The sequence below is a fragment of the Aegilops tauschii genome, chromosome 2 (genome assembly GCF_002575655.3).
Source record: "Aegilops tauschii subsp. strangulata cultivar AL8/78 chromosome 2, Aet v6.0, whole genome shotgun sequence".
NCBI classification, from domain to species: domain Eukaryota; kingdom Viridiplantae; phylum Streptophyta; class Magnoliopsida; order Poales; family Poaceae; genus Aegilops; species Aegilops tauschii.
The window spans coordinates 476,106,429-476,130,997 of record NC_053036.3 but is presented as its reverse complement, the minus strand read 5'-3'; the positions used below and the strand labels follow the sequence as shown (position 1 = coordinate 476,130,997).

The 24,569-nt window shown below is 44.4% G+C and overlaps 3 protein-coding genes across 3 annotated transcripts; 1 reads left to right on the top strand and 2 right to left on the bottom strand.

Annotated features, from left to right (window-relative positions):
* Positions 1-495: 495 nt before the first annotated feature.
* Positions 496-5,154, bottom strand: LOC109732106 (uncharacterized). Its single transcript, XM_073508837.1, has 8 exons — positions 4,568-5,154; positions 3,025-3,070; positions 2,398-2,447; positions 2,251-2,292; positions 2,042-2,158; positions 1,631-1,709; positions 864-935; positions 496-781 (listed from the first exon to the last, which is right to left on the bottom strand). Exons 1-8 carry the CDS (start codon positions 5,152-5,154, stop codon positions 731-733), a joined length of 1,044 nt encoding a protein of 347 aa, XP_073364938.1. The 3' UTR covers positions 496-730.
* Positions 5,155-5,284: 130 nt separating this feature from the next.
* Positions 5,285-9,471, top strand: LOC109732107 (syntaxin-81). Its single transcript, XM_020291303.4, has 7 exons — positions 5,285-5,692; positions 5,834-5,917; positions 6,043-6,147; positions 6,614-6,763; positions 7,355-7,612; positions 8,431-8,562; positions 9,253-9,471. The coding sequence occupies exons 1-7, from the start codon at positions 5,615-5,617 to the stop codon at positions 9,397-9,399; spliced, it is 954 nt and encodes a 317-aa protein (XP_020146892.1). The 5' UTR covers positions 5,285-5,614; the 3' UTR covers positions 9,400-9,471.
* A 638-nt stretch (positions 9,472-10,109) lies between these two features.
* Positions 10,110-13,743, bottom strand: LOC109732108 (E3 ubiquitin-protein ligase RMA1H1). The gene is made up of 2 exons (XM_020291305.4): positions 13,464-13,743; positions 10,110-11,227 (listed from the first exon to the last, which is right to left on the bottom strand). The coding sequence occupies exon 2, from the start codon at positions 11,172-11,174 to the stop codon at positions 10,383-10,385; it is 792 nt and encodes a 263-aa protein (XP_020146894.1). The 5' UTR covers positions 11,175-11,227; positions 13,464-13,743; the 3' UTR covers positions 10,110-10,382.
* Positions 13,744-24,569: the final 10,826 nt, after the last annotated feature.

The window sequence follows — 24,569 nt, the reverse complement described above, 5'->3', positions numbered from 1 at the left end:
TATCTGTCCGTTTCGTAGAAAAAAATATGGCTACCTGCCAACAGTTTTTTTTTTGAAACGGACCTGCCAACAGTATTTCATCTGGCGTTCACAGCGTCTTTCACTGTTACACCATTTCTGAAGCAAGACTCGAAACTTCGATGATAAAAAGCCACTGTTGCTTCTCTGATGCACTTCCTGTTTACTCTATTCACGCATGAGAAAGGCGGTTGCTTTTTTGCATTGCAATATTCTTCATACCTAGCACAACGTTAAAACAAGCCAAACGATGCTGCCGCAGCACTAAAAGCCAAGAGTCTCGCGCATACCCTCGTACATGAATATAGTTTAGTTTAAATATAAAAGCTGACAGCCTAAGGGTTAAAGCGCCGAGCTACGAATCATTGAAAGCCCCAACTCATGAGTCACTGACAGACTGACACGACTTGCCACACCAAGCGACAAACAATCAGATGCCTATATGAATTTAAAAAAAACAATGAGATGCCTATGGAGTAGAAAAACTTCGAAAAATCTTACAGTTCAATGTACCAAACTGATGCATACAGCACAACTTGAAACTAACGAGCAAAATTTTCAAAATTATACAGTACAGGTACAGTAGCAGCATTTTCCAAGCCAGCTCAGTATACTTTTTGTGCAAATAAACTGCGGTACATCACAGTATGTTGCTCATGAAGATGTATGAGAAATAACTTCTGAGAAAACGGTATGTCTGTCCACAAGACGCCTATTGAGGGGGAGCATCAGGATCCAACCTTTTCTGGATTGCAGCTGCGGCCTGATAAAAAAAAACTTGGCATAAGTAGCGTGCGTTTTCCATCTAGCTGAAATTTTTGTAAGGGTTGGTATGAGGGCATTACCTCGAAATTGCCCAACTTGTACTGTAACATCATTTCCTCACGTAGAAGGGACTGCTGCTTCATCGCTTGAGCCTGACATGGGGAGCAAAACAAGATTAATAATAGGTTAATTGATAGAACAAAAAGTGACTTTCATGTAAACCCATGCTAATGCTTGGTGTCTGCATAATAATCCATTGCTGATCGTATCATCAGAAGATAGTGCACAGCCTAGCAGGATGTAAGCACAATTGCAGTCATACGTTCAATAGCATACACCTAACAAAAAACTGGATTAGGTAAACCTTACAAAGCAACACTTGGGGATTCCCAGCTATTGTACAAGGGAAGATTCCAAAAAACAGGAAGATGCACCTATATATAACATAAATGGCCGAGCACATGGCAGTGGTTGAGGTCATAACCTCATAGGTTCAAGCCCACAACAGTACATATGTTCCCAACAGAACAGAAATATGAACATAAATTAGTGCCCCTTGGCATCAAGTAACCGAGCAAGTACGGCCCCAAGACAGAATATACAACTACGTTTCATTCATGGAAGACTGAACAACATCTAGGATACATAAAAGAACTTGTATGCTAACAATGCAACAAAATTGGGCAGCCTGCACTGTCAAACCTATGCTGTCAATGAGACACTTTTTAGCGTAGATATTGGAAAAAACAAGACACTGCCAATGAGCATTCTCAAAATAATTCCAAGTTCAGAGGATAAACTGAAGGATGAGAATAGGAGCAGAAAAAAAAAACTGCAATATTCTAACCATTCCAGTTTGCATGGAGCGTTTTAGAGCTGTCACTTCTTCCTCCTTTCGGCGTTCACGTTCTTGCAACAGTTCTAACCTGCATGATTTTTTTACAGAAAACTGTAAGCCAATGATAAAAAAGGTGTAATAAACTCTGAAACCAATTAATACAGAATTTTTTCGTAATTGTCTTTCTGTGGAACATTGCATGGCATAACAGGCTCACAATTTGGAGTTACTGTGACATAGTAATTGGTTAAAAAAACCATTCTATTACCCAAAATGAGTGGAACATAGGTCGGTTGATAGTTCAATACCAAAGGTCTACAGGTAAAGTAAACTTCAGTAATTTACACTGAAGCATTTTATGGTGTCCCATGCTTTGTTATTGCAGGTATACAGACCCAAAATATGTGCATGTCCACATACCGTCGCACTTCCTCATCATTAAATACTGTACGGACTGCTACCGAACCCGCATTCTTTAAACCATTCCTTTTCTCTTTCTCCATCATCCGTTGATGGTAAGCATCTAAGTCATAATATCTAACAAGAGAACAAAGGGGGAGAAACATAAATTCCATTAGCAAATATAGGAATGTATACACTAACAGTCTATGAAAAGAAACATGCATTACTTTTTTGATGGGAACGTAGCTGTGTTGTGGTCTTCCATGAATCTGATATGCACATAAAGATGTATGTTAAACATCTAGTAATTCCAGGGTGATATTTTTTAGAAGTTCCAGAAACTCAAGTAATTTCATGTCAGCACAGTAACATACTCCTTGAACATTTGTTTTTCTTCCCAATTAGCCAGTGCCTCCAAATTAACCTGTGGGCGCATTACCGAAAAGTCTAAAATTAACAGTAACATCATAAGCAAGAAAAACACTAAACAAGATTGAGAGTAAAAAGCCTGAGAGCATGACACTAAGCTAATGAGCAGTACCAATCAAGTAACATAACATTTGTCTGCTCTATGTGACCTGATAAGTGACAACAGAACTAGAATAAGAGAAATTGGGCTTAACCAAAATAAGATCCAATAGGGCAGAGAAATTGGAAGAAACTCTAAATTGGGCATATCAAAAGAAAAGGAGGGAGAACAAATATTGTGTTTTGCTTAACTTTTAGGTCAGGTAACTTAAGCTCCAAACACTCACCGACCAACGAGCAACAAACTTCACGACGATGAAACTTTTTGCTGAAGACAATAAATAAGCTCAACTGAAAGAACACTAATCCTCGTTTCTAGATAAATATTTCCTTTGGGGCTAATTAATTTGCCTAGCACCATGTAAAACAGTGGTATACACCTTGTTTACCCTGACCCTTTTTTTTTGCATGCACATAAGTTATCCATGTTTCTATGAAAGACAACATCAAAAGAGCGATAGAAATACATATACCTGCTTGACTTCTAATAACCATGCGGTGAACTCTGGTCGCTTGTTCCTACAGAACATATTGCATGGTTTAACTCATGAGAATGTAGTACAGTAGTTGAAACATTAAAAAAAGTATTAATTTGATTGTCTGCACTCTAAACTCAGGGTCTCAGTCACAGGGATTCATCACTTAAATCATTTGATGTCATCAAATCAATGATTACAGAATGATTCTACTTCTGACTCGCATTGGCCGTGGAATGGTGTTTGCATATGACAATTCAAAGATTTCATATATATCACTATTAAAACAACTGACAAGATAAATACTTAAAACATAATTAAATCAATTACCAGTAGGGTTGCTAGTGGCAGTGGCCAGCCCATGGGCAGTTCCCCCCACCCCCCACCCCCCACCCCAACCCACATGGAACAGCTAAATGGACATTTGCGACAGCCGCTTATGTTAAGTGGCAGGTGCAACCATCCATGGAGCCACTGCTGCTCACACATATCAGTATCCAACTTTCAGGCATTAGGATACGTTTAAGGCACAGATGATTATCATAACAGATTCCCACCATATCATAAGATTTGCGTCCATGAAAATCAGCACTTCTCCAAATCCAGAAGACAGACGGAATTCCAGGATTAACCTTTTGGACAAAGACTTAGGTTACTCACCCATCGCCATTGTCCTCGAGTAACACACTGGCTCGTCATCAGGCATGGATGGTTGTGCGGCCTCATCGCTAGGTGTATGGCACTCACATAGAGGTGGTAGGGCTCTCCAATAAGAGCATGCTTCCTTCTTCCGTGCTCATCTTTTGCTTGATTCTTTTTCTAATTTGTGGCTGATGCATGCTACCTGGTGGCAAATCCAGGAAGCTTGGAGAAGAAGCCAGCTACGGCTTAGAGAAACAAACAAGTGATTTATCTGTCATTTTGCTCCATTATTATGATTTTATATAGCGGCAAGAATCAGTTACTATTATGAACTTTTTGGTTAGTGAGAACAACACAAAATTTTGTTTTGTTTACAACATAATGACGGTGAACATTTTTCTGTATTTATGCAGTCTGCACTCCAGGTGTGATGAATTGTTGATTCATACAATATATCAGCGTGCATGTGCGGCAGTAGTGTGTGGATGTGCTCATCTACGATGAATAGATGACAGATAACACATTGACATTGGTGAGTGATAGATCAACATACTAGCTAGCCCCAGAGAAGATCAGTCCGCAACCACCAGCGATTTCAGGGAGCTTCATTGATCTGTGCAAAATTATTTCTAGTTTGCAAGCTCACCAAATCCATTTGTCAAAGGTAGCAAAGAGGTGTGTGCTGCAGGATGTTTGCTGGGCAGTGCGGCCAAGCACAGCACCACCATCCACCGTAACACGACACACTTTCATTCTTAACTAACATAGCCTCATGCAATTCTACCAGACAGAAATTAATTCATAATACTCTACATCTTGGCTTGTGAAAACCTAAAACTAAGAAATGATGATCTAGAAGCAAAAAAAAAAAAAAAGAGCTAAGAAGCAAGATCCTCACCACATATCGACCTCACGGATGATGCCATACTTGCCCCACGAGTTGGTCACTGCGGCCTTCTTCCCCAAATCCTTCTTCTCATCCTTCCGCTTCTTCTTCTTTTTATCCTTTTCCCTCTCCCTCTCCTTCCTCTTCCTCTTCTCCTTCTCCTTCCTCCTCCTCCTCTCCTCCTCTTCCTTCTCCTTCCTCCTCCGCCGCCGCCTCCTTCGCCTCTCCTCCTCCGACTCCGACTCGCTTTCCGACTCCGCGCTGGAACCCGAGTAGGACGACTCAGACTCTGGCTCCGACTCCGACCCCGAGCTCTCGCTGCGGCTCCTCCTCCGCCGCCGCCGCCGCTCCTTCTCCTTCCTCCGCCGCTTACGCCGCTCCCCCGAGTCCTCGTCGGAGCTCTCGCTCTCCTCCCCCTCGTCACGCCTCTTTGACTTGCCGTGGTGGCCCCGGTGTCGCCTCCCCTTCGAACGCCCCTCCTCCTCCTCCGCGGCTTCTAGGGATTTGCTGCGGCTGCGGCTGCGGCTGCGCGCCGCCGCTATCTCCCCCTCCTCCTTGCCGGCACCATCCGGGGCCGAGCCGTTCTCGTCCTTGGCCATGCCTAGCCGCCCTAGGGTTTCGCCGTTTCGGCGTCGCGGGGACGAACGATCGAGAGCGGGAGCGAGATGGCGAACGCGAGACGGATCGGCGGCTCGCGGAGTGCCGAGTGCCCGAGTGTGAGAACGAGATAGCCTGTTTTCCCTAGGGCCCAGTTGCCAGTGAACCGGTGTCACGCTGACAGGTGGGCCATACTCCTCCTGTACACGTATTCCTCCTCGGCTTCTCGCGCCCCTGCCTGTCTCCCTCTCCTTCAACCAAACCTCCCACCTCGCCGCCCGATCCGACGCGCCGGCGACCCGCCGCCGCGCTCGAGCGTCGCCGATCCGCGGCGCGGATCCCGTACGAGGTTTGCTCACCTTATCAGCTCGCGGGCGCAGGGTTGACGCGCCTAGCCGGCTCTTGAATTTCAGCGCACGCGGATCTGGTGGGAGGAGCCCCGTGGGCGCCGCTGCCTTGGCGATGTCGAGGGTTCGGGACAGGACGGAGGACTTCAAGGAGTCCGTTCGCGTCGCCGCGCTCTCCCATGGCTACACGGAGGTGAGCTCGTATGCCAAGCATGCCACCTCGCAGACCTGCGCCATCTCTCCTCTACACTGGAACCTAGTGTATCAGTTACTGCCTCAAGAACAGTCTCATCATTTACGATCCATTGTGTTGATTTTATTCTTATTTTCGCAGTCGCAATTGGCCGCGCTCATGTCGTCTTTCATCATCCGGAAGCCGTCGCCCAAATCGCCGTTTACAAATGCAGCAATCAAGACGGTAGAACTCTGCTCTTTCGCTATTCTGTTTTGAGCGCAACAGGAACCGGAAGCAATAGCCGAAGCTTAGGGTCCTGATAGATTGTGGGAGGTTGCCAGTCTAATTGCTGGGTTCTGTCGGTGTAGCTTGAGAGCATCAGGGAGCTCGAGAAGTTTATAGTGAAGCACAGGAGGGACTATGTGGACATGCATCGCACCACGGAGCAAGAGAGGGACAACATTGAGCATGAAGTAAGTTTCAACCTTACTCTGCATTGTCTATTGATTTACCTTTTCTCCTTGTTTGAGGATTGATGTATTTATTCTAAACTGAGCTAGTTGCTAGATGATTCGTTGTGACAATAGCTTGCAACATGCCACATATGTATTACTAGTTGAAATTTGAGGTTCCGGTTTGTCATCTTATCTTCCTTTTGCACTGTTATTATAGTTTTTTCTCAGCTCTTCCTTGATTACTTTAGAAATCTAGGGTCTAATTTGTTACAGAGCATAGCAACGCATAATTATTTATTATCTTTGTTGTAAAACTGTAAATATATGCAGTTTGTTAGGTTGTGTATGTATCTTTGTATACTGTATCGACTATTGAGTTGACAATATATTCATACAGGTAAGGACTGTGTATTCTTGTAAATTTAGGTAATCGCTAAGTTCTTTTCTCCATTTCTTACTTTGCTGATTGCTGAACATATATTAGGTTGGTATTTTTGTAAAAGCATGCAAGGAACAGATAGATATCCTAAAGAACAGGATCCTTGAAGATGAGAGGAATAGAAGAGCGAACACATGGCTTGGCACAAGAGATGAGACTTCCCGGTTGGACCTGATAGCTCACCAGCATGGTGTGGTATGACTATTATGCTCCCCGCTGTTCAGCTACTGCCAGATATTCACAGTTAAATACAGCATTGCTCTGATATTACTGCTTTTTAGTGCGTGCAACCATGTAGATACTAACATATAGAAGAATGCTATTGCTCCCCTTTCTCTCTGTTTCGTTTAAGTATAGTCGCTAATTTTCTCTGTAATTTCAGAAATTCCAGGCAGTCATTATACATGCGTTACTGAGCTTATATGTGCACATATTTCGGTGGATTATACTGAATAAGTCCTGTATATTATGCCTGATTAGTACTGTAGAAGGATATGCTTCAGTTGATATCATTTGGTGGGATAAAACAAATGCATCATAACTTGATAGATTGTCCAGTCAAAGCAGCTAACTTTGAATGTTAACGAACTCTGCTTCCTAGTTCAGATATGCATCAAGAAAGCTTCATGTGGGAAAATACATCACTCTGTTCTTTTTTAATAGCATTTTCTCTATACCAATTTGTATTACAATTAAGTAATATTTTCTGGACTATCCTCTTTGTTCTTTATAGATTTTCCTATGCTCACTTCCAATAAGATGTGTTTTGTTCAATAATTTTACCAGGTTTTGATTTTAAGCGAGCGTCTCCACTCAGTAACTGCACAATTTGATCGCCTTAGGTCCCTGCGCTTTCAAGAAGCTATTAATAGGGTGATGCCAAGAAAGAAGATCAAGAAGAAGCCAGATATAAAACCTACTGAACCATCCAAGTCAAACCTTGTATTGAAATCTGATGTCTCGAAGGTTGAAGACCGGGAGGTATCAACTGTGCCCTTAAGAGTTCAAGAACAACTCTTGGACGATGAAACACGAGCTCTCCAGGTAATATTTGGATGGGATATTATATATACTCCCTCCATCCCAAAATAAGTGTCTCAACTTTAGTACAAAGTTGTACTAAAGTACTTTGTACTAAAGTTGAGACACTTACTTTGGGACGGAGGGATTACTAGGCAAAATTTGCCATGGGACACCATTATGTTGCATCAATTGCTCAGATGCATTGCAAAAACATCACCATTAGAAAAAAACAGATTGTTTTCTAGAATACGGTGCCATTGTTAAAATAATATATCTTGAGCTAGGAAAAGAGGAAAATGGCATTTCCGTTTCTGGCTTGACCGAACCAAGCTATTTCAGTTGATTAAAATAGTGTGTGCCGTGTTTGTGCTATGTGTAGTGATATCAACTGGTGAATTTCCTTAAAAGGAATGACATGTGTGTTGACATTTGTTAAATTGCTCAGGTAGGTTGGACTGTAGGAGATACACGTAGTGATATATGTGTGCTTGATTACTTGTGATATACTATGTGGTTATATTAGCTGGTGAATTTTTTTAACAAAAATGAATACAAAATGGTGAAATATATAGGTTAAAACATGGCTAAATGGTGTGCAAGTAAAATAAACGGATACACAGAGGAAATGAGAAATAATGTCCTGAACCGAACGGCAAATTAGACCTTTCAGGTGTGTTCTCTCTCCTGATGATACTGTGTTTTGTGCTTTTGGCAAATTGCACGCTTTTGGTAACGGTACTGGGGAATTGGTGTTTTTATACTGCTTGGGCAATTAATGTTGTCTCAGATACAATTTGTTATAAGTCAGCTTATTTACTTTCCTGTAACTCTTGGCTCAGATGGAGTTGACCAATCTTCTTGATACTGTCCAAGAAACGGAGACAAAGATGATAGAGATGTCAGCACTTAATCATCTTATGTCAACACATGTTCTACAGCAAGCTCAGCAGATTCAATATTTGTACGACCAGGTATGATATCTGTGCGACAGTTTAAGCCAACATCTGGTTCTTATTCAAGAGAAGAGACTAGGACATCTCTAGTGAAAGTATCAGTTCTCAAAATTTTGCGAATTCCTGGAAAATCTTGGTTATAGTAGAACTCTTGAAAAAATTCAATTGTAGGTGGCATAGGATATATCCATTCAAATTTCAATAGCAAACTAGGGTTGTTCGTGCGGGATCAAAATTTTCAAAACGCAGCATATTCTTGGAGGATAATAAGAGACAACAGATAATAGCATATAAAAATACAAATCCTGATAATAATAGCATTTGAGCGCACAACATTTGCTTATGTCCATAAGAGGTACTCCCTCTGCAAACAAATATAAGACGTTTTAGAGACTTAGTCTCTAAAACTTCTTATACTTGTTTACAGAGGGAGTATATGATTATGTATATGTTGTTTCTTATCAACTGAACCTTCATCAGGATCCATCCAATAAGAATTTTTTCCTTTTTTATTTTGTCTGGTCTAGGAAATCTACAATATCTTTACTTAATAACCTGCCAAGTTCAACAGGACAAAAAAAGTCATTGCCTTCAGAAAAAGGACACAAAGTTATCTGATTTGTCTCTATAAATTATAAAATGACTCATGATAAGTTTTCAGTCGCTGTTTGCTTCTCCTCTTATGGCGCATCCTATGCATTTTCTCAGGCGGTGGAAGCAACAAACAACGTGGAGCGTGGGAACAAGGAGCTATCCCAGGCGATCCAGCGGAACAGCAGCAGTAGAACCTTTCTCCTGCTTTTCTTCTTTGTTCTTACTTTCTCTGTTCTGTTTCTTGACTGGTACAAAAACTGAATTAGCTCATGTAACCGTACTACTGTGCAAATGGATTGAGCTATTGACGCCTCGTCTCTTGTGGGATGATAATCACTTGTCGTGCATATTGGTCAGTTTTATTCTCTTAAAATTCTGAGATTTTGCCACCGTTTGCAAATATAATCAGTATTGTTCCTCTTTTGAACACATGTAATCAGTATAGTTCAGTACACCGCCGAGCACATGGAAGGTGGCATCTACTACTCTGCTGCTGCTGCTGGCCTCTCACCGGACAGGCGGAGGCCACAATACTGTTTGCCCGGCACCGAACAGATGCACGATGCAAATGACTTCTCCTTGCACAGTGTAGAAAGATGCAGTTGGGCAAACACTTTTATTATACAATAAAGTAGGGCACGGCTGCTAATTGAAATGTCTCAACATCTACAATAAAGTTGGCCAAACACTTTACTATGTACGATATGCTTCGGGTCATTCAATTTGCAAATCTACAATGTGCATTTTGAGATGTTCTGAAAAGTGACCAGAAAATGTATATAAATGTTTAACACATTAATTGTGCGAACAACGAATGGGGAGATTCATAAACGTGTAAATCCAGTAACAGTAAACCGCCAACCCAATGCAAGAACAATGCAGATTCTGGGAAGAAAATCCACATGGTAGTGACAGATGCAGGCAAACCAAACAGGCCATGTGTATGGTTCAGGTAATGGAGTTCCTGGTGCTGAGGCAAGACAAGAATGAAATTTGCATTTCACCTCCAAGTCTTTGATATTACAACTCTATATATCAGCATGATCTAGACGCATGCTTACCGATAGAGATCGTTAAGAGCATTAACCATTCCTTACCCTCTCTTCATCACTATATAAGCAACAACATCCATTCCTTACTATCTTGCCTTCTTTTTCCTCGAGAAGCAGTATATCATGCCTTCCAATATATACACAAGCCGTATACCGCCTCTTCAGTTCAGAACGAGAGCCTCTAGCCTTGCTTCAGAACAAGAGCAGACACAAGACCACAAACACGAAGAGGAAGAACCAGATCTGGTGCAGGGACCTCTCCACCTCCATCTGCTGCCTCCTCAGCCGTGGACCCACCGTGTGGTCCGCGACGGCGTAGGGGCTTGTGTAGTACATGCTCGGTGGCACCTGGCCGCGGAACGCCCACGGAAGCACCGCCTCCGCCATCCCTCCAAGCACCCCTCCAGCCGTCGAGTGGATCAGGCCACGCCCCATTGGCGAAGGAGGGTAGACGAAGTCGAACTCAGTGGCACCAGGATGGTGGTGGTGCGCATGCCGTAGTGGCCGGAGTGGAGGGCTGGGCTCCACGTTGTGGTGGTGCCGGTTATCATCGATGCTGCTTTGCGCGTGCTGGTGTGCAACATTCTCCCGGTGCACCGTTGGCCGTCGAGGAATGGCTGTACCATCCAGTGATTTCTTCGAGCTACCACCACGGCCATAGAGCGGCACGAGGCTGTCAGCAGATAGTGCGGCCTTGCACACAGGGCATTGCTGCCTTGCTGAAGTGCTGTTGGCACCGGAAGCTGACACCACCAATGGCCGCAGCCACTCGTAGATGCAAGGCCAGCAGTAGAGGTGGCCACAGAGGGTAACAACTGGGTCTGCAGCAAAGTCGAGGCAGATGTTGCAGTCAAAGGAGCCGCTTCCAGCAGTCGCGGCTGAAGGTATCTCCCCACTGATGTTCTTCATCAGCTTGTTATCGGACACTGGAGGTTGGTTGGTCATGGCAGCCATGCAAACCTGGTCCATTCCCCCACCTTCCATAGCAATCAGGATGCTATGCGTTGCAAACAGTTCTAGTTGAAGAACTCACGGTACTGCAATCGAATAGAAATAGAAGGGGAGGTAAGTAGACAGTAGGAATACATGTAATGGAAAGGCAAAGTCAGAAAAGTGGGACTAATCATGAAGCGTTTAAAATGTTGATAACGTGTGAACACACCTATAATTGTATGTTTAAGGACTAGATAAAACACCAAGAAAGAAGAGTTGGAAGGCACACAGCAAGCAGCCATGTAGTGCTTAGTATATATCCTAAAATTCGAGGGAGAGGGGGTGTACAGACACAGCTGCCTGCTAAACAACAAAGGGGGTTCAGATAACAGGCAGCATCAAGGCCCACGCCACATCATCGTGTCCTGAGGAGTCTATCCACTCACATTAACAAGTGTGAAAAGTGGAGCGGATGTTAGGTAAAGCCCCTGGATTCCATGTCAATGTGCCAGAGAATAACTATAAGCACTCCTCCAATTGCCCTTTTCGCAAGCAATGGACTCCCCACGGAAGAACCCATCATCTTTCTCAGCAGGCTGAGTCAACAGCTATGGATGCTCTGATTTCTTTAGTAATAATTAGTACAAGGGCTACAGATGCTGCATTCCGTCTTTATCCTCTTTGTTATTCTTAACCCTAAGCTACTTTAGGTTGTACTGACATGTTATCCTAGCATATCTTCCTGGGAAACTTGAATCACCAAGGATATGGAACCAGTGTGTGACGCCGCAGTATTTGACTGCCCCCATGTTCAAGGCAAGAGCCATGATTGGCGGCTTAAGAGTTACCTCGGCAAGGAAGGCATGGAACACTGCTTGCATTCTATAATATGTACCCACGGTTTGCATAGTGGACTTGGACAACGTTTGCAGGTGCTGGCTAGAAGATTAAAGCTGATCCCAGCTGCTGTAATTGAATATTCAGCGCCATTAGCCATGGAAGACCAAACAAGCCGATTTGACTAAACCAAGGGGGAGCGGGTGGAGAGGATGAGATGCCCCGTCCCATCTTGGGCATAAGCTTCCGTAGCACGTTGATCTTTCTATGTGGTTGTGGGGTTCCTCTCACGATTGAATCATTGATAAACAACAACAGGTGGGGATCGTGATGTGGACCGCAACAACGACGGATTAGCTAAATGGCTTGGCATATTCCATGTAGACAACTAGACCAAAAGGATCATCATTTAACATATCTAGTGACCACAGAAAAGAATATTAACCAGGAGATAATGGCACCCTACTGTGTTAGGATCGGGAAACAGGGGATTAATTGCTCAGCAGCGTCAGTGGAAATATCCCAACCACCATGGCCCCCATGTGTACAAGTACTACTAATTTTATTATACACTTGTATTAATACACACAAGTGGACTTCGGTCATCCCTTCCTAATTTAAACACGCATAATTAATTACATAAGCCACGCATATATCAAACCCAGAGCACAACTTTTTCCTATACCGCAGCAAGAACGGATACTAGCCAACAGAGTAACTGAAACCGATGTGATCCTTCAGAGACAAGCTTCCAAGCACACAGATCTGCTGCGCTTAATTGTGCTATGTACCACTACAATTATTATGCACGCTATGAATTGATGCTGCATATAATGCAATATTGTACTACAACCAAACACGGTTTGACAATTCAATGGGCATTGAGCATTCTACTGAACATGCCCACAGGATTTCTTTTCCCCCACTCCAAGTAAGATATTACTCCTACGTTCTACCGCCGTATGCAATCTCAATGCGAGAGAGAGGAGTTTGCCCCCAAAATATCTAGCTTCGGTAGGCAAAAGCAACGGAGCATGGAGGAGCAGACATAATGTCCCCGGCGTCAATATGGAGGAGAATGAGTTTAGCATCCCTGAATTCGTAAACAGGGCGATAAGGGTCGGAAGGATTGCGCCCCCTGATTTCACAGATGAAATGAACAAGATAAATCCTTTCCCTATAGAAACAGGGCATCCCCACGGCTAATTTGACCCATGAGAAGAGGGGGGGGGGGGGGGGGGGGGGGGGACACCCCGAGAGCTTCTTCCCGGAGAAGCACCCCGGGCAGCTGGTGCCAAGGCGGCAGCGGCGGCGGCGGCGAAGCTAGACACACGCGAGCCACGCAGCCAACCCAGCTCAATTGCAGCGTCCGAGAATCCACCAAGATACACAATCCCTCAATCCGTGCCAGAATAATCGGACAGAGGACGCAATCTACACCCCCACAAAAAATCACAAGAACAACAGCGGGACGGAGAAACAAGGAGCTTGATTTGAACCGACCTCGGAAGGGAATCCAATCCGCGCGCGCGCCGCCGCCCTGGGTCCCTGGCCTCCGAGAATCGAGCGAGGGGGGCGAGGACCGATCGGTGAGATTGCGTCGCTGCGGGCGGAGGAAGAAGATGAGGGAGGTTAAGGAGGTGGAGAAGGTGGGATGAGATTGGGCGTCGACGTCACTTGCGGAGGGGGCTAGAGAAAATTATATAGAGCCGGAGACCGACGGGGGGAGAGGGGGCGTTGGCCGTCAGATCCTGCGGGGACGGCTGTGATTGGCCCGCGGGGGCGCGGGACGGCGCGCGCCGTCCGTCGACTCGATCGGACGGCGAGGAGGGCCTCCGACGTTGCTTTCGGTGGGAAGCTTCCGGTTGAAATTTTTATGCCGGGATGAGAGCCGAGGGCAGCGGCATCGGTGCGAGCGAGCGCGCAACGGAAAAAGGATATGGCTTCGAGATTCCGCTGGCAGTTTGATCATTAGCTACAGTAGCTAAGACATGGTAGAGTTCGAAAACAAGAAAGAGAAGGCTAGGAGATTCTAAAAAAAAAGGCTAGGCAAGACATGGTGTCGCTGTAAAAGAAACCTAGAGACCTGGTGTAATGGTGTTCTTCTGGACGGAAGAGAGCTAGGCATGAAAATTTGGAACATTTATGGTACCGCGAATTTGATTTATTTAGTTGAATTAGGGCATCTTCAATGTAGACCCTCAAACCGCCTGCATACGTCTGGGTCGTGCTGTCAGTACATGTTGTGTTATCCAACGCGAGTCTGTATCGGTTTGCCGAGCGATCCGGACGCATTTTTTATCGCAAACTGGAAGGGGGAGGGATGTTGGCGGGAGTCCGCACAGCAACCACGTAGGACTCCGACAACCCCGGCCCACTAAATCCACCCTCCCGGTCCCATTTTCTTCCATTCCGCCCCTTCTTCCCCTTGCTTTGCATCCGCTCTCCTCCTCCGACGTCGTCTATGTACCTCTCCGTCCGGCAGCCGGCATTGCTGGACCTCCGCAATCAGCACCGACGTGCCCGCTCGCCTTTCAGGACGGCGTCGTCCACCCAAGACCCGTCTGTAGTCAGGTATACTTCGCCCCCCCCCCCCCCCCCCCCCGTCGACGTCGTCCATGGCGGTGTTCGGTCAAATGCCATTTAGCTAATTTTCAAACTTCGTGTCTTTTTTTAGAGTACGAAGGATGGCGGGGTACTCGACCATGGATGATGAGTTGTTGTGTGATGCATGGTTGGTCGTATTCGCGGATTTCATATGCAGGAGCCAGGCAAAGGGGGGCCTTCTGGCAATGTGTGCACATTGCACCCTACGACATGCACATCATCCAACAACACAATGTAAGATCGTTATCGTATCGATTCCAAACCTCCGTCACCAAGTTTTATGACGTGGTTGGTCAGCTGGAGGCAAGGTGGCTATTGCGCGTTGATACATCCATTGTCTATCATGTTTTTTCTACTATTATTTATAATGTTTTTGGTCATTATTTCACTTTATGATGCAATTCTAATGTCTTTTCTCTCTTAATTTGCAAGATTTACATGAAGAGAGAAATTACTGGCGGTTGGAATTCTGCACCTAAGAAACTACAACATAGATACCTATTCTATAGAGCTCCAAATGACCTGAAACTTCACAAAGAATTCTTATTGAATATATAAAAAATACTGAAGCAAAGAAATACCAGAGGGGGAGCCACCTGCTGCTCACAAGGCAACAGGCACATCCTGATGCCTTGTGGGGCCCACAGCTGGCCTCTAGCCCCCTCCTTCTACTATATGAAGCCATTTACCCTAAAAATAAGGAGATGACTTTCAGGACGAAGCGCCGCCGTCTCGAGGCGGAACCTGAGCAGGAGCACTTTTGCTCTCCGGCGGAGCGATTTCCATGTGTCCTCGAGAAAACTTTGCTTTATAGAAGAGAACATTCCGGCTTGTCCTTTGTTATAAAATGATTGGGCCACCTTGCTGCATTTTTTTTACTATTGTTACTTGTTACGAATTACCTTGCTACCAAAATATCTGTTAACGCTACTTTCAGTACTTGCAGGGAATAACTTGCTGAAAATCGCTTATCATTTCTTCTGCTTCTCATTGGGTTCGACATTCTTATCTTTCGAAAGGATTACAATTGATCTCCTATACTTGTGGGTCATCACCCACGACAGATGAGGAGATCGTAAGTTTCTTCTTACCCAACTTGTTCATTGAGTAATTCACTCAATGTTGTAGCCCGCACGCGCTGTCGTGATGTACCACGGGACGGAGGGATGACCGTTTACGCACACACACTGTTCGATGAAGCTGAAGGGACAGTACGTGTGGGACGACATGATCCGTTCGTGAAAAACTTGTTGAACATCGAGTTAATCTCGTTGAATTTAACTATTGTTGTACTAGACTTACTTGTATGATGTGTATGGATGATTTGTGCTATTTTCTATCTGAAATTTGATAAAATCTGTCGTGTTTGCATGAATTTCGTCCAGTTAGTTAAAACTTCGTTTAAAATATAAACGGACACACGCGTCTAGCATTTGATGGTCGGCTCCAGCATCCGTGTCCGCGGATGGATACCTTTGCGGGTCAGTGTTGGAGATGCTCTTAGGGCGAAAAGAGGATCGAAGGGAATTAGTTTATTTAATGAATTAATGCGAAAAAATGGACGAGGGGGTTTAATTCGCCTAGTTGAATTAAGTAGAGTCAAAAGATACCCTCAAGATTTCAAATTTTCATCCCTAGAACCACCACATAGGTCGTGTGAGCTTGGAAATATTAACCTGTGGCTAAGGAAAACTTCAACTGGCGTTCATTATAACAAAAAATTAACGTGTCCGCGGACAAAGGATAGGGGCGGTCATCTAACCCTATGCATCAAATGTCAAGCTATATTTCAAACAATAATTCATGAACGAACGAAATTAATGGAAACCGGATGAAAGCAAGTTACATATAACATGTGAACAGACCGCTATTTAATAAGTTCAACTATTTCAAAAAACTAAAATACACAAGGTACTAGATGATGACCTAGTATGCATGGCCTTCAAGGTCGTCTGTGAAAGAGATAGCCCTAGAGGCAATAATAAAGTTATTATTTTATATTTCCTTATTCATGATAAAGGTTTATTATTCATGCTAGAACTATATTGATCGAAAACTTAAATACATGTGTGAATACATAAACAAATACCGTGTCCCTAGTAAGCCTCTACTAGACTAGCTCGTTGATCAAAGATGGTTAAGGTTTCCTAACCATAGACATGCGTTGTCATTTGATAACGGGATCACATCATTAGGAGAATGATGTGATAGACAAGACCCATCCGTTAGCTTAGCATATTGATCGTTCAGTTTATTGCTATTGCTTTCTTGATGACAAATACATATTCCTTCGACTATGAGATTATGCAACTCCCGGATACCGGATGAATACCTTATGTGCTATCAAACGTCACAACGTAACTGGGTGATCATAAAGATGCTCTACAGGTATCTCCGAAGGTGTTTGTCGAGTTGTAACAGATCGAGATTATGATTTTCACTCCGAGTATAGGAGAGGTATCTCCGGGCCCTCTCGGTAATACACATCATAAGAAGCCTTGCAAGTAAAGTGACTAAGGAGTTAGTTGCAAGATGATGTATTACGGAACGAGTAAAGAGACTTGCCGGTAACGAGATTGAACTAGGTATGATGATACCGGCGATCGAATCTCGGGCAAGTAACATATTGATAGACAAAGGGAATTACGTATGTTGTCATAAGGTTCGACCGATAAAGATCTTCGTAGAATATGTAGGAGCCAATATGGACATCCAGGTTCCGCTATTGGTTATTGTCCGGAGAGGTGTCTCGGTCATGTCTACATAGTCTCGAACCCGTCGGGTCCGCACGCTTAACGTCCGTTGACGATATAGTGTTATATGAGTTATATGATTTGGTGACCGAATGTTTTTCGGAGTCCCGGATGAGATCACGGACATGACGAGGAGTCTCTAAATGGTTGAGAGGTAAAGATTGATATATAGGATGATGGTATTTGGACACCGGAAGAGCTTCGGAGTGCACCGGGTAGTCATCGGGTCGCCGGAAGGGGTTCTGGACACCCTGAGTAAGTGTATGGGCCTAATGGGCCAAAGGAGGGGACAGACTAGCCCACTAGGGGGCTGTCGCGCCCCTCTCCTTGGTAGGCCGGCCCTATGGGAAGGAAAGAGGAGGGGTGGCCCCTCCTGCCTTTCCCTCCTCGTGAGAGATAGGAAAGGGGGGCCTCTTGCTCCTGCCTGTTGGGGAACGCGGTAATTTCAAAGATTTCCTACGCACACGCAAGATCTATCATGGTGATGCATAGCAACGAGAGGGGAGAGTGTTGTCCACGTACCCTCGTAGACCGAAAGCGGAAGCGTTATGACAACGCGGTTGATGTAGTCATACGTCTTCACGATCCGACCGATCCTAGTACCAAAAGTACGACACCTCCGCGATCTGCACATGTTCAGCTCGGTGACGTCCCACGAACTCTTGATCCAGCTGAGTGTCCAGGAGAGCTTCGTCAGCACGACGGCGTGATGACGGTGATGATGAAGCTACCGGCGGGCTTCGCCTAAGCACTGCAACGATATGACCGAGGTGGATTATGGTGGAGGGGGCACCGCACACGGCTAAGACAGTGTTTGTTGTTGTGTTCTAGGGTGCCCCCCTGCCCCCGTATATAAAGGAGCAAGGGGGGAGGCCGGCCGGACCTTGGGCGCGCTAAGGAGGGGAGGAGTCCTCCTCCTAGTAGGAGTAGGACTCCCCCTTTCCTAGTCCAACTAGGAGGGGAAGGGGAAAGAGGGAAGGGAGAGGAAGAGGAGAAGGAAAGGGGGGCGCACCCCCCTCCCTAGTCCAATTCGGACTCCCTATAGGGAGGGGCGCGGCTGCCCCTTGTAGGCTGCCTCCCCTCTTCCCTATGGCCCATGTAGGCCCAACTTTCCCCGGGGGGTTTCCGGTAACCCTCCGGCACTCCGGTTTTCTCTGAAACCACCTGGAACACTTCCGGTGTCCGAATATAGTCGTCCAATATATCAATCTTTATGTCTCGACCATTTTGAGACTCCTCGTCATGTCCGTGATCACATCTGGGACTCCGAACAACCTTCGGTACATCAAAACACATAAACTCATAATACCGATCGTCACCGAACGTTAAGCGCGCGGACCCTACACGTTCGAGAACTATGTAGACATGACCGAGACACGTCTCTGGTCAATAACCAATAGCGGAACCTGGATGTTCATATTGGCTCCCACATATTCTACGAAGATCTTTATCGGTCAAACCGCATAACAACATACGTTGTTCCCTTTGTCATCGGTGTGTTACTTGCCCGAGATTCGATCGTCAGTATCTCAATACCTAGTTCACACTACTAGGGAAAAACTTATAGACAGGCCCTTACTAGTAGCGCGGGTTTATACCCCTCGCTGCTGCTACTTACTAGTAGCGCGGTTTTTTACCCCTCGCTGCTACTAAGTTGATAGTAGTAGCGCGGGTTTTTAACCCTCGCTACTACTAAGCAGTCTCTACCGTGCCCCCCCGGGACATGCCATAGTAGTAGCGAGGGGTATGAACCCGCGCTACTACTAAGTTGATAGTAGTAGCGCGGGTTTATACCCCTCGCTACTACTAAGTACAAGGTAGGTGAAATCTCCATATCCTCGGTCGAATCCCTCCTCTCTCCCTCACTCTCCCCCTCTCTCCATAGGCTCTCCCATTCCGCTTCTCCCTCGCACGCGCGATTCCCTTCCTCATCCACCACCACCGCCGGCCTCGCACCTCATGCCTCCCCCAAATCCGGCAACCTCCACACCCACCACAACCCCCTCCCCCTCCTTCCTCCTCCTTCTCTGATGTTGGAAGGAGAGGCAGATCCAGCAGAGCGCCATCCATGGCGGCGGCCAGATCCGCTATGGACACAACCACAGGTGAGTTGTTCTTCCTACTCCTCTCTCTCTCCCTTTCTCTCTCTCTCTCTCTCTCTCTCTCTCTCTCTTCATCTTCCAGATCGAGCAGAACGCCATCCATGGCTTCATCTAAGGTTTCGGCTCCAACTCCGGCGACCACCGGTGAGTTGCTGCACCTACTCCTCTCTATCTCTCTCTTCCTCTTCTAGTCCTTCTCTTTTTTGTAGTAGAAGCAAAGGAGAGGTGTATCACCATGGACGACTTCATCCCCTCTAGGATCAGCATTGACCATGGATGAAGAGGACGATGACGCCTAGCTAGCAGCAGCAGCCATGGCTGGAATTTATTTTTTAATTCCTAATTAGTTAGCAGTAGCGAGGGTACAGACCCACACTACTACTAGTTAGTAGTAGCGCGGGTGGTATCCACGCTACTACTAACGCGGGTGGCACCCGCGCTACTACAACCAGTTAGCTGTAGCACCGTATCAGTAGTGCGGGCACCCGCGCTACAAATGTACCTAAAACCCGCACTGTTGCTAGGCTTTTCCCTAGTAGTGTCAATCTCGTTACCAGCAAGTCTCTTTACTTGTTCCGTAACGCATCATCCCGCAACTAACTCATTAGTACATTGCTTGCAAGGCTTATAGTGATGTGCATTACCGAGAGGGCCCAGAGATACCTCTCCGACAATCGGAGTGACAAATCCTAATCTCGATCTATGCCAACTCAACAAACACCATTGGAGACACCTGTAGAGCACCTTTATAATCACCCAGTTACGTTGTGACGTTTGGTAGCACACAAAGTGTTCCTCCGGTGTTCGGGAGTTGCATAATCTCATAGTCATAGGAACATGTATAAGTCATGAAGAAAGCAATGGCAACATACTAAATGATCAAGTGCTAAGCTAACGGAATGGGTCAAGTCAATCACATCATTCTCTAATGATGTGATCCCGTTAATCAAATGACAACACATGTCTATGGCTAGGAAACTTAACCATCTTTGATTCAACGAGCTAGTCAAGTAGAGGCATACTAGTGAAACTCTGTTTATCTATGTATTCACACATGTATTAAGTTTCCGGTTAATACAATTCTAGCATGAATAATAAACATTTGTCATGATATAAGGAAATACAAATAACAACTTTATTATTGCCTCCAGGGCATATTGCTACCTCTTGAGCACTGCGTTGGTTTTCCCTTGAAGAGGAAAGGGTGATGCAGCAAAGTAGCGTAAGTATTCCCTCAGTTTTTGAGAACCAAGGTATCAATCCAGTAGGAGGCCACGCACGAGTCCCTCGCACCTACACAAACAAATAAATCCTCGCAACCAACGCAATAAAGGGGTTGTCAATCCCTTCACGGTCACTGACGAGAGTGAGATCTGATAGATATGATAAGATAATATTTTTGTTATTTTTATGATAAAGATGCAAAGTAAATAAAGCAAAAATAAAAACGGCACCAGAAATAGCTTGTTGTCGGGAGATTAAATATGATGGAAAATAGACCCCGGGGCCATAGGTTTCACTAGTGGCGTCTCTCAAGAGCATAAGTATTACGGTGGGTGAACAAATTACTGTTGAGCAATTGACAGAATTGAGCATAATTATGAGAATATCTAGGTATGATCATGTATATAGGCATCACATCCGAGACAAGTAGACCGACTCCTGCCTGCATCTACTACTATTACTCCACACATCGACCACTATCCAGCATGCATCTGGAGTATTAAGTTCATAAGAATAGAGTAACGCTTTAAGTAAGATGACATGATGTAGAGGGATAAACTCATGCAATATGATATTAACCCCATCTTGTTATCCTCGATGGCAACAATACAATATGTGCCTTGCTGCCCCTACTGTCACTGGGAAAGGACACCACAAGATTGAACCCAAAGCTAAGCACTTCTCCCATTGCAAGAAAGATCAATCTAGTAGGCCAAACCAAACTGATAATTCAAAGAGACTTGCAAAGATAACCAATCATACATAAAAGAATTCAGAGAAGATTCAAATATTGTTCATAGATAAACTTGATCATAAACCCACAATTCATCGGTCTCAATAAACACATCGCAAAAGAAGATTACATCGAATAGATCTCCACAAGAGAGGGGGAGAACATTGTATTGAGATCCAAAAAGAGAGAAGAAGCCATCTAGCTAATAACTATGGACCCGAAGGTCTGAAGTAAACTACTCACACATCATCGGAGAGGCTATGGTGTTGATGTAGAAGCCCTCCGTGATCGATGCCCCCTCCGGCGGAGCTCTGGAAAAGGCCCCAAGATGGGATCTCACGGGTACAGAAGGTTGCGGCAGTGGAATTATGTTTTTGGCTCCGTATCTGGTAGTTTGGGGGTACGTTGGTATATATAGGAGGAAGAGGTACGTCAGTGGAGCAACGTGGGGCCCATGAGGGTGGAGGGCGTGCCCCCCTACCTCGTGCCCTCCTGGTTGATGTCTTGACATAGGGTCCAAGTCCTCTGAATCACGCTTGTTCCAAAAATCACGTTCCCGAAGGTTTCATTCCGTTTGGACTCCGTTTGATATTCTTTTTCTGCGAAACTCTGAAATAGGCAAAAAATAGCAATTCTGGGCTGGGCCTCCAGTTAATAGGTTAGTCCCAAAAATAATATAAAAGTGTATAATAAAGCCCATTAATGTCCAAAACAGAATATAATATAGCATGGAACAATAAAAAATTATAGATACATTGGAGACGTATCACATATTTCCTTCAGTCACCCACTTGCACTAGAGTCAATAATCTAGTTCACATCGCCATGTGATTTAACACCAATAGTTCACATCTTTATGTGATTATTTCACATTTCCATGTGACTAATACCCAAAGGGTTTACTAGAGTCAATAATCTAGTGCACATCGCTATGTGATTAACACCCAAAGAGTGATCATGTTTTGCTTGTGAGAGAAATTTAGTCAACGGGTCTGCCACATTCAGAGCCGTATGTATATTGCAAATTTTCTATGTCTACAATGCTCTGCACGGAGCTACTCTAGCTAATTGCTCCCACTTTCAATATGTATCTAGATCGAGACTTAGAGTCATCCAGATCGGTGTCACAGCTTGCATCGACGTAACTCTTTACGACGGACTCTTTTATCACCTCCATAACCGAGAAATATTTCCTTAGTCCTCTTAGGTAACTAAGGATAACTTTGACCGCTGTCCAGTGATCTACTCCTGGATCACTATCGTACCCCCTTGCCAAACTCATAGCAAGGTATACAATAGGTCTGGTACATAGCATGGCATACTTTATAGAACCTATGGCTGAGGCATAGGGAATGACTTTCATTCTCTTTCTATTTTCTGCCGTCGTCGGGTTTTGAGTCTTACTCAACTTTACACCTTACAGGCAAGAACTCCTTGTTTCATTGTTCCATTTTGAACTACTTCAAAAATTTGTCAAGGTATGTACTCATTGAAAAAAACTTATCAAGCGTCTTGATCTATCTCTATAGATCTTGATGCTTAATATGTAAGCAGCTTCGTCGAGGTCTTTCTTTGAAAAATCCTTTCAAACACTCCTTTATGCTTTCCAGAAAATCCTACATTATTTCCGATCAACAATATGTCGTTCACATATGTTTATCAGAAATGATGTAGTGCTCCCACTTACTTTCTTGTAAATACAGGCTTCACCACAAGTCTGTATAAAACTATATGCTTTGATCAACTCATCAAAGCGTATATTCCAACTCCGAGATGCTTGCACCAGTCCATAGATGGATCGCTGGAGCTTGCACATTTTGTTAGCACCTTTAGGATCGACATAACCTTCTGGTTGCATCATATACAACTCTTCTTTAAGAAATCCATTAAGGATTGTAGTTTTGACACCCATTTGCCAGATTTCATAAATTGTGGCAATTGCTAACATGATTCGGACAGACTTAAGCATTGCTACGAGTGAGAAAATCTCATCGTAGTCAACACCTTGAACTATATCCAATAAAGTACTGTTATGACGTTCGAACACACCATTATGCTGTGGTGTTCCAGGTGGCATGAGTTTGTGAAACTATTCCACATTGTTTTAATTGCAAACTCGTAACTCAAATATTTGTCTCTGCGATCAGATCGTAGAAACTTTATTTTCTTGTTATGATGATTCTCTACTTCACTCTGAAAATCTTTGAACTTTTCAAGTGTTTCAGACTTGTTTCATCAAGTAGATATACACATATCTGCTCAAATCATCGTGAAGGTGAGAAAACAATGACACCCGCCGTGAGCCTCAACACTCATTGGACCGCATACATCGGTATGTATTATTTTCAATAAGTCAGTGGCTCGCTCCATTGTTCCGGAGAACGAGTCTTAGTCATCTTGCCCATGAGGCATGGTTCGCAAGCATCAAGTGAATCATAATCAAGTGATTCCAAAAGCCCATCAGCATGGAGTTTCTTCATCCACTTTACCCCAATATGACCTAAACGGCAGTGCTGCAAATATGTTGCACTATCATTATCGACTTTGCATCTTTTGGCATCAATATTATGAATATGTGTATCAACACGATCGAGATTCAATAAAACATTTATTTTGAGTGTATGACCATAGAAGGTTTTATTCATGTAAACAGAACAACAATTATTCTTTGACTTAAATGAATAACACGTATTGCAATAAACATGATCTAATCATATTCATGCTCAACGCAAACACCAAATAACATTTATTTTAGGTTCAACACTAATCCCGAAGGTAAAGGGAGTTTGCGATGGTGATCTTATCATCCTTGGAATCATTTCCAACACACATCGTCACCTCGCCCTTAACTAGTCTCTGTTTATTTTGCAACTCTTGTTTCGAGTTACTACTCTTAGCAAATGAACTAGTATCAAATACCGAGGGGTTGCTATAAACACTAGTAAAGTACACATCAATAACATGTATATCAAATATACCTTTGTTCACTTTGCCATCCTTCTTATCCGCCAAGTATCTAGGGGCAGTTCCACTTCCAGTGACCATTTCCTTTGCAGTAGAAGCACTCAGTTTCAGGCTTGAGTCTAGCTTTGGGTTTCTTCACGGGAGTGACAACTTGTTTGTCATTCTTTCTTGAAGTTCCCTTTCTATTCCTTTGCCCTTTTCTTGAAACTAGTGGTCTTGTAAACCA